We start from the raw sequence: 10,725 nt of genomic DNA on the forward strand, positions 1-10,725 counted from the left end.
CTCCCCCTCCTTCTTCACTGACCTGGGGGTCTGCAGGGTTTTTTCTCTTGCTTGTTCTCACTCCTCTCTTCAGCTGCTGTTTTTCCGTCCATCTTAACTTTTTTTTCCCGTCTTAAAAATGTTATCACAGAGGCGCTACCACTATTGCTGATGGGCTTGGCCTTGGCTGGCAGTGAGTCCGTCTTAGAGCCGGCTGGTATGGGCTCTCTCTCGAACACAGGGGAAGCTTCCAGCAGCTTCTTACAGAAGCCACCCCTGTAACCCCCCCGCTACCAAAACCTTGCCACACAAAGCCAATACAATAGGAAAGGTTGATGTTTGTCTGTGACAAACAGTGTCATCACCCCAATCAGTTCTCCCTTGCACACATACTGAGTCAATGAACCTTGTCTTAGAGAAGACAGGAGATCTGACTTCTTACAAGCAATTCATTATTTTTCCAATGTGGAGAAAGGTGCTAAATGTTGCCTTTTTCTTTGGTGCAAGACTCTTCCATCTTCTCTGAGTGAGTGTGGCTTGATGCTTTTCTCGAGAACCTTCATTCTGTTTTCTCTCCTGGAGGTGTGTCATGCTGCCAAGAGAGGGCAGCAAACAAGCACAGAAATTGCACACCTGGCTCTCTATTAGGCCTCATGGGAATTTAATTTGAGGAATCAATAGCACAGAAGCTCTGTCTTACTACATTACTGCTCAGTGCACTTACCTCGCTACCAGTTCATTCCTACTGCAAAAGCAAAGCTCTGAATTGTTCTCTGTTCTTTGTGTTTTCTTTCAAACAAAATAAATAAGCCCAAACTTCTGCTGAATCGTTTGAAAATAAGTCCTGTGCCATGGGACCATGGCTAGACAAACACCAGGGATGGCCCTGGGGATGCTGTGTAGAAGGCATAGATCCCGCACCCGCATTTCCACAGCTTTACAGGGGACTAAATGCATGTAACAAACAAGTGTACAGCTATACTGTACCTTTATTTCCATGTGTAAGGCATTTTCATTGTTCATGCTGTCAGCTTCCCACTGCAGGCTGCAGTACTGATAATACACTGCTCTGTTCTCTAACGGGCAGCGTTTTCTCTCAAATCCGCCATTCCTCTAAGATCCAGAGCCACCTCCTTCATGTGTAATGCTGCATGATCACATCACCACATATCCTTAAAGACATGCTTATTCCAATATTTATTGACCTGATCCAGGCTGAACCTGTTTTAGAAACAGAAGTAACCTAGTTGGTTTTAATACGGATAATTATCTTTACCCCCAAAAAGAGCTGCAGTGTTTTGGCCCCTGCCTCCAGAGGCAGTTGGCTCTTCTGCCCATAGGTTTGAGGTTACAACATTAGAACACAACGTTCCCAGCGGACTTTCAGTTAGAAGGAAAATGTCGCGGCCCAATAAAAGTGGAGGTGGAGAGAGGGAGGCTCCGTGTGGGCTCTGCGTTACCGCAGGACAAAAGTGCGGTTGCCCCCTGGGGCTCTGCTCTGCTCTTCCCGTGTCAAACACGGATGCCGGCTCTTTACCTGGTTACTGGCAAACACTTGAAGCTCTACTGGTAAAATAAAACTGCATTTAAGGGCAGAAGAAGAAACCGCCCCCAAGCACACTGTGCGGAGCCAGACGGGGCCGTCACGGTGGGAAAGCACGAAGCGGTGGATGACTCCTGCGCCTGGGCTACAGTTAGACTTGAACGGGCTAATGCTGGCTTAACCTTGCGCACAAAAAAAGGAAAGGCTGTGGGTCAGACCGAGGCCTAGCTGCGGGAGACCTTGGCGGGCTTCTCAGGGCGGGGGGAGCTGAGGGAGCACCAAGCCCCCAGGGAAGGTGCTCGGCCGGTGTCAGGCCCGGCATGCCTCACGTCAGAAACCCCTCCGGCTGGCGGAGGGGGAACACCTGGGGTCCCACCGGTGGCCCTGCTCGTCTCTCCTCAGCCAGGAGGCTGCACAGCAACCAGCATTTTAGGGGGAAGGAGATCAGAAGAGAGGAGGGGAGGCGCAGGGAACGGGAGTGGCGGCTTACGCCGGGCGGGCACCGCTCTATGTGCAGGTACCACCGCCCTCACCATCCGAGGCCTGATTCTGGCCCCCAGTGTCCTCTGTAACCTGGGTGAGGGCACTGGAGCCCAGATTAATTTAAAGGCCAATTCAGTTGCCTAAATTCCCTGGAGGGTGTGAGCCTTGGCTGCACTTTCCAGCCTTGGCTGCACAGCTAAATCAGTTTGGCAGCTGCTGAAAGTGGCAGGACCCCTCCTGCCCTGCTCTCCCCTGGGGGGGTGGGTGCTGAGGTCTGTGAGCGGCATTAGCAGAGTTAAAAACCCCAGCTCCTCCAAATTCTTTGCACAAGGGGAGGATGCTCCTGTAAGTTCCACTCAAGCTGTGCAAATGACGATTAAAGAAATAAACAGGAATGAGACAGCGAAAGGCTGGCCGTTCAGTTTTCGGCAGGCACTGTGCCTTGTATCACCTCCCCCGAGCTGACGCATTGGCTTCATAGTGCTGCTGGCAGCTGGGCAGCCCCTGTGTCCGACTGTCACTGATTTCGGCTGGGGTGAGAGCGCAGATCACACAGAGGGCGGACGAGCTTCCACCCTGCCATCCCTATGCCAACATCTTCAGCAGGGCAACTCCCTTTGCAGCATAAGAACCACAAGAGCTGGACCCCCCTGGATGCACTTTCCTGCTGGTGGCAGCTGATGGGTCTCCATGGGAAGCGCTTGGCTTGCCTGCAGGCTGGAGAGTGCTCAGCATGGACTTCATCAGCAAAAAGGGCTGGGAACTATTGAACTTGAGTACTAGCTTTTCTCTCAGCATTTCTGCCTTCGTTCATTAGCACGAGTAATAACTTCCTCCAGTCAAACAAGTTTGGTATTTAAGAAAGGCACGGAATCCTTTTTTTACATTGTCCTAACACTCAGTAGTTCTTTTGCTTTTTTCTTTCTCTGACCTGTTTTTTTTTAAAAAAAAAAGAATGGAGAAAGCAGACATCAGTCACACCAACAAATCATTTTGGGATGTGTGTTTTTCGTAATGAGCAGTACTAACTCCGGACAAACCACTCTCAGCAGAGAGCAGCAAAAGGCTAACAGCTTGAGTACAGGTCTAGGAGACCCCAAGCCCATTAATGAACTGTGTAGCCTCTCCGCTGAACTCAGAGAACCCACAAGCAGGGCTTGAGGATTTTGCAGCAACATGAGATGACTGAGGCTGTTTTCTTTAAGTTTGTGGTTCTGCACACTGACAATGATGCAGATCAAGCCATACAGATCCAGAACCTGCTGCAGAATAAATTTTGTGTTAAATCTGGAATAACCTTTGCAGCAATGCCTTGTAGTGAACATGTCTTGGAAAACTTAAGTGATGCTGTGAATGGCTCAGCATGGACTATCATGCTAATGACAAAATTTTATGAATGGATCTTGGTATGTATTCCAGTCTTTCACCTCCCTTGCTCTTAACAGGATAAATTACAACTCTGTGATACCTGTGAGGCCACTGAATAACCCACTTACCAGGAGAAGACTTTTTTTTTGTTTTGCAGGCTATTAATGCACTGTAAGAGGATAGTCCTGGCTTTGCAAAACAAGTGGAGAAAATTTTCCACAAGTCTACATACAGGCAACAGCGAGAGATACAGAGGGAGGAAGGATGAAACAGAAACTAAAGCACTTGTCATGGTGAAAACCTGTGAAGACAGACCATGTTTAGAATAAAGCAGAAGTGATATTCCTTGCTCTTGTTTTATAAAGGAAGGGAAACCCTTCTTTTGACAAAACTAATGGTAAAGTTCTCCACCAAGGCATGTTAATTCAGTACTGCTGAATGCATACTGTATATGAAGGCATGCCTGTCACTGTGTCTGCTCAGAGGTACAAGATGCTGCCAAACTGAAACCTTAGCTATGTTTGGCTTTATCATGTGGGCTGTGCCAGATATGTATTGTTTTCCTTTAACAATGTACAGCTTTTCACATCTTGTAGCTGATACTGGAAAATATTAATAAAAGAGGAATACTTGACATCACCATGAAATCAATGCATTATGAAAGGCACTCCATGAAATACGCTGCCACTTTGAGAAATGGGCATTTCAAAGATACTTTGTTTTTATTACATTTGGGATTTTTTTTCTATAAAGAAAACATTTTCTGATGGCTTCTGTTAGTTTGAGAAACATTTTCTTGGCTCATTCTGACTAAACTTTGTTTGGCACATTCTTTAAGGGAAAACATTAGACAATGATATTGGAGAGAATAGTGTGAGAGACTGTCTTCAAGGCAAGCATTCTGAACTGAGGCTGGAAAAGGAGACCCACAGAAATTGCATTGGTTTGAATTACTTGTATTTTGTGCACTTTGCATATCCCAGTTCTTAAGCATATTTGATCAGATTTAAGATAGATCTTCAGTGTTCTTTTTCCTCCTGTACTGTCCTTGATAGGACTGCTAGCTGTGATTCAGTAAGCCAGCTTGCTTTAGGTTTCACTATAGTTTTGTGTTGCTGATGTGGAGTGTAATTACTAAAACAGCATTGGAAATCTTTGCTTTTTCTGGTGGAAATTAAATTAAACCATGATAATTTATTATTTTCTGAATGACTGAACTCTGGCTATTCCGAATGTAAAGACAGTCAGCTCTGAGCAAAAAAATTTGTTCCTTGCTGAAGAGAAAAGGCAGCAAGAGGGGCTTTAGTGTCTGCATCAGCATCGATGCCATGCTTGTGGGAGGAAGCTGACATGATAGCTGTGCCATTGCTTGCATGCAGTGTGATTTTGGACACAATGTTTTGTGTTCTGCCTCTGTTGCCTGTTTTGTAAATGAGGAGAATAACAGCTATGTATCTCTGTCTCAAGACTTCAGGGCAAGAATCAGTTATGGACACATGATGCGCTTCATCCACATGCAGGCTGTACACCTGTGCTGCAGGAAAGCAAATCTGTGGAGCCAGGGGGCTGCTGGGTGTCTGCAGCACTTGCAAAGCACCCTCAGTGCAGGCAGCCACGGCGCCTGGGATGGCAGAAAGTCCTGAGCAAAGTAGGCGGTTTCTCAGTTAATCACCCCCAGTGTCCCCAGTGCTGCAAGTGATGCCTATTGATGACAGGCGTGCCTGCAGGCAGAGGGGTGCTTCTGACCCCAGCGCTGGGGACCGGGGCACTGCAAGCAGGGGGGGCCAGGCCTCGGCTCCCCTCTGCAGCCCTTGCCATGGTGGGGTGGCCAGAGCTGCCCAGCTTCCTCGAGGAGAGCCACCACCACTGCGAGCACGGGTGGAGGGTTTCAGCTGTGGGAGGCTTTCAGAGTGCTGATTCATTTAACTGCTGCCTACAGTATTTTTAACCCACGCCCCCCCCCCCCCCCCCTCTAAAGGTATTTTTTCTCTTGGTTTTTTAAATGGTAAATGTCAGACAACCTGTCTACAGCATACAGTCTATAAACCATTCCAATGGGAGGATTATGCAAAGAAGACAGAAGGAAAAGACAATGGGAAGAAGCCTAAGAGAAACAGGAGGAGATGTGGTCTGTCCTGGGCTGTTATGCAGCTAAATGCTTCCAAAAAGGACAACCAGTTCTCAGGTTTGGACCAAACCTCAGCAACCCAGAGACTCCTGTTGTTGAGCTATTGAGCTGCTGCACTGTTGTTGCTAGTTATTTCTTCCACCTCTATAAAACCATTCCTTCCAGCTGATCCTGGGAGATACCACTTGCTTTGCTGGTGAGAAGCCCATACTTGCAAGTAATACCGTACTGTGCAGCTCTCGGGCAACGTTTGAGGGTTAAAGTCCCCAAGTCATTTACACTTTAATGTTGTTCTCTTTCAGTAGCTAGTTCAGAAAAAAAGCATCTGCTCATCCTGCCGCATACTGCCTGCAAGAATCACACAGACAGCTTTCTTGTACGCTAGGTGCCTACAAATAAAAATTGCTGTCTCATTTTCATGCAGAAAAGTGTGCCTTGTCACTACTGACCACCACCCATCCCTCTGCCAGTCTTACCTGGATGCTTAGTGTGCTACCCTGCCGGCTGACGACTGCCTGGCCATTAAGCAAGGGTCTGCCTGGGAGTTGCAGACTCCAGCTGGATGAAACTCCTGTTACTTGTCTTAGGCTGCATTCGCTGCCAACTGCAGCTGTGCCATACCTCTCCCGGGCAGCTGCCTTTGTGCTACAGGCAGAGTTTTCCGAGGACTGCAGCAGAATGCAGTACATAAAAGGGTATGCAGGAATACTCTGGCAAAAGGAGGAAATTTCTATCCTGTGATAAGAAAAGCCTAAGAAATGTATATATCATCCAGCTGTGACATGCCCCTGCTCTCACACTTCTCGATGCAAGTGCTGGAAAAGCAAGCTGGGTGACCCTCCCCTGTCTTTGGTATGGTAATTTAAAAAAAATTCAGAAGTTTTGAGCATACTGCTGGGTGAGAAATACTGCACTACGAACTGAATATATGGAATTACATCTAAAGCTGAATTACTGCTCTCCAGGAGAAGCCGGAGCACTGTTGCCATGACTATCGCATTTGCAAGGGACACTCTTGCCTGCATCTCTGAGCACTCTGCAGCTGGCAGCCTCTGCGCTGTCTCCTCCCTCTGGAGGTCCCAAATGTTGCCTTGAAACTACCTGTCCCCTCGGTGTGCTCTGTCCTGGCAGAAGTGAGCAACAGATCAGACATGGGGAGAGACCTCCGGGGTGCTGAGCATCGTGCTGGACTTCAGTGAAAGTCTCCTGTCCCTGGTGGCAGCGGGGCACAGTGGTCCTCTGGTTCAACAACAGTGTTTGAAGCGGGTGCCTTATTAATGGTTGGGAATTGGACGTGCCCAAACGGACAAGGAAGGGGAGCAGTAAGGCTGAGGGCTGGGACAGCAAGGCATGACAGTGGAAAAATGCTCTCTGGCATCAGCCTCAGGCCCCTCTCCCCACAGCAGGTTAGGTGCTTGGACATTTCTCTGTGCTTTGCTACGTTCCGCTGTTAAAACAAGGACAGTGATCCTTATGTCACAGAAGGCTACATGTATTTTATTTACAAAGTCTTGTGGTAGAAGGCATTGTGCAATGGGAAGCAGAGCTGACACACTTCATGTGTCTAATGGTGTATTTGCCTTTCTCTGCAATAGGTTGTGATTTTAAAGTTTCCTTTGCTCTGCCTGAAGGCCTATAAAGGGTTCTGAAAAAAATGTCAAGACTTATTAACTGGAATAAGCCATTTTCTGGGTTTTTTCTTCCTCCTAAATGTACAATCCTATTGCAAAATTTCTGGCACTTGCCTCAGATATTTCCCAATCAACTTGGCGTGTGGAAAACGTGAAGTCTTGTGGCCGCCACCTCGCCCTGCACTGCATTCATCCCTTAGAGAAAGGGCACGATAAAAGCAGCAGCTTTTCCTTCTCAGAAAACCATCAATCTCATTTGGCGTAACCACTAAAAGGGGAAAAAAAAAGGGAAAAAACCAAAACTGAGATAAGGCAGCTTCTCAGATTTCAGTGCTGGGGATGGTTTGCCTGTGCTCTCTGGCTGACAGCCAGAGTTGGGGAGTACCCAAGGAAAGGACAGTGCCTGAGTACCCACGGTACTAGTGGCATAAATCCAAGAGATTTATAAATCTTAAATTAGCTAAGGCAATCCATGCAGAGCAGTTTTACTAAGCTCAGTGTGGTTAGCATTAAAAGCCAAGCAAACAGTTCCAATCTGCTCTAACTGAATCTTCTGAGGTGTGCTTGTGAGAAGCCCCAGTGAAGCGTATTTTAGTAATCCAGCCTGCAGAAGAAAACGGAGTAGATGCTCATATGGGGCAGCAGTGGAACAGGCAGCTGAGATAAGGAGGTAATTGGTGACATGGGTGTCTGTTGCAGACTTACTCAGAAATGTGAAACTCCGCTGTCAAAGGCAAGTGCTGAAGAGCTTGCGGGCTTTCCTCAGGCAGGTTGGGCATCTGGAGGGGAGGATGCAGGGCAATGCCCAGGGGATGGCTGTGGCCATTGGCAGCTCCACAAGAAGAAGAGCCACTACCAAAATGACACCAGTCTTTCTTATCAGAAAACCACCAGACAGGCAGAAACACCCGTGCACAAGGGAACTGAGAAACTCAGTAGCTAAGCCTTATGTCATTTAAAAAAAACCCACCAAACCTCTGCCTCCTAACCTAGAATTAAGCCAGGCTTGGAAATAGTTCTCCTGTTAGTCCATGCCCTCTGTTTGTTCAGGGTCAAGCTAGAGTCAGCAATCAGAGGCAGATTAATGGAAGAGTCCCTAGTCACAGTTTAATAGGAAGCTACTCCAAGTGATCTTTTTGCTAAGAGGTCACACACTTGCCTCTGACCAGCTGCTTATGGAAAAGGTTAGAAGGCAGAAAATGAGAGCAGAACTCTCGAAAGCACATACAAGTGCGACTGTGTGCGTGCATACACACAACCCCTCACCACGTGGCCAGAAACCACTAGGAACTGGGATTCTTTGCTACAGACAGAATGGTTTCTGGATATATATGGCGATGTAAAAGGTCACGGCTAGTCTGAGCTGCTTGGTGCCTCTACACACTTCCAATGACAGTTAGAGCTGCAGATGACTAAAATGTAGGGATGCTTATAGCACTTGCAACTGAAGCCAAGGACTGAAATACTACCAGCATGCTCCCAGCCACTCAGCAGCTTCTGCAGGAGCTGCAGCACACAGCGTGTTGCAATCCAGACCGTTGCCTAGCACTTGTTCTCTGTTTTGTTTGCTCTCTGTGCTCTTGTTGGCTGGTGCTTACAGTAAATGGAGTATTTCTCTGATTACCCCCACGTCCCAGGGCTTCTAATGACATCTATTTGAGGAAAAGTAGCTTTACCACATAGATGTTTTCTTGCAACCATTTTGGACCCCCTGGAGCCCAGGGTGGTCCCTGGCTGATCAGCTCCGTAGTTTTTCTCTGCAGTGAATTAGCAGAGGGGTCTGTACAAATGCCTGGGAGCTAAATATGCATATTCCCAAGTACCATGACTAGCCTAGTAGGTTTCATTGTAGGTGAAATGTCTGTTCTATACTTGGAAAGCAGAGGATGTTATGTATTTTTTATTCCACCCACTGTGGAAATCTTGTGAATTCAATAGCTAAAATTCTGTATATCTTTATCAACATTGTCGGGCCCGTCTTCTCCTTGGCCTGGGAGCAAAGAAAGGAAAATAACAGGGGGATAATATGTATGGGGTAAAAAAAAGGCAGCAAAAAGAGTGTGAGCAGCCTATTCTGGAAGTTTCACATCTATAATATACCAGAATGGGTATAGCCTGCAGGACAGGAGAGGCTTCTGGTATCACAAGGGCACAACCCAAAGGTTAACACAGCAAAGGATTAGTCAAACCAATCAGTTGTCAGCAAAGTCACAGTGCATGCCCAATGTATCTTGTTAGAGGATAACACTAAGGCAGAGCACAGTTCGACCCCAGCAAGGCTAGCAACATGAGCATGACTGGCTCTACCTAACAATGGCACGGTTAGAGTATAGTGAGCTGATTTTTAATGGTAAGGTGATCTTTGATGCATTTTTTTAACTATAGTTTAGCCAACTCTTGACTTAAAACAACTCTACTGATGAATCTGAGATTATTTTGTAAGTTCCAAATGTTGCTTTGCCAGAGAATTTTACTCTGGCAGTTGCTTTTGTTACATTTAAATTCTGCCATGTTAAATTTACAAGTTTTATTGCTCAAGATCTGTTATGCAGCCTAGTGCAGCCTCTCCCAAAATGCCAGGCTACTGTTACTGAAGAGGCAATGTATGGTCATGCACCAGCTAGCAGGAATGCCTTTGGATGTATGAATTCAGACATGCAGGTCTTTTACAATGCATGCTAGGGATTGTCAGGAGAGGAAGAAAGTTTGGTTTCAGCTGGGATAGTTAACTGTCTTCCTAGTAGCTGGTACAGTGCTGTGTTTTGAGTTCAGTATGAGAAGAATGTTGATAACACTGATGTTTTCAGTTGTTGCTCAGTAGTGTTTAGTCTCAAGTCAAGGATTTTTCAGCTTCTCATGCCCAGCCAGCGAGAAAGCTGGAGGGCCACAAGAAGTTGGCACAGGACACAGCCAGGGCAGCTGACCCAAACTGGCCAACGGTGTATTCCATACCACGGGATGTCCCATCTAGTATAGGAACTGGGAAGTGGGGGCGGGGAATCGCTGCTCGGGGACTCGCTGGGTGTCGGTTGGCGGGTGGTGAGCAATTGCCCTGCACATCATTTGTACATTCCAATCCTTTTATTACTACTGTAGTCATTTTATTAGTGTTATCATTATCATTATTAGTTTCTTCTTTTCTGTTCTATTAAACTGTTCTTATCTCAACCCACAGGTTTTGCTTCTTTTCCCAATTTTCTCCCCCATCCCACTGGGTGGGGGGAGAGTGAGTAAGCGGCTGCGTGGTGCTTAGTTGCTGGCTGGGGTTAAACCACGACAGTCTTCTTGGAGGGAATTTCAGCTTTCACAAGCTTGGCAAATACTGACCTAAAAGCTAGGTGCACAACTGCCACTGATTTTAACGATAGAAATGTTTGAATTTCTGAAAATTGCAACCTCTGTCAATGTACTTTCAACCTCTTGAATTAGCACCAGGGACGGTGGAGAGAGAGGAAAGGAAATTTTGCAGCTTGCATATCAAATACCAAAACAGTGAGGAAAGATGTAGATAAACTGTTTAAAAACCCTGCACTCCCTTTATGAGGATATTTGTAAAGTTCCCTTATTTGTACCTTTTAGAAATACCCATATCA

General features: G+C 46.7%; 1 protein-coding gene across 1 annotated transcript; it reads left to right on the plus strand.

The window, feature by feature from the left end:
• The first annotated feature begins 3,186 nt into the window (after positions 1-3,186).
• On the plus strand, positions 3,187-3,641 carry TICAM2 (toll-like receptor adaptor molecule 2). The gene is given in 3 exon segments (XM_010569857.1): positions 3,187-3,389; positions 3,391-3,514; positions 3,516-3,641. Coding segments are annotated over 3 exon segments (453 nt in total).
• Positions 3,642-10,725: the final 7,084 nt, after the last annotated feature.

The sequence above is a fragment of the Haliaeetus leucocephalus genome, unplaced genomic scaffold (genome assembly GCF_000737465.1).
Source record: "Haliaeetus leucocephalus isolate CR32 unplaced genomic scaffold, Haliaeetus_leucocephalus-4.0 Scaffold277, whole genome shotgun sequence".
Classification (NCBI taxonomy): Eukaryota; Metazoa; Chordata; class Aves; order Accipitriformes; family Accipitridae; genus Haliaeetus; species Haliaeetus leucocephalus.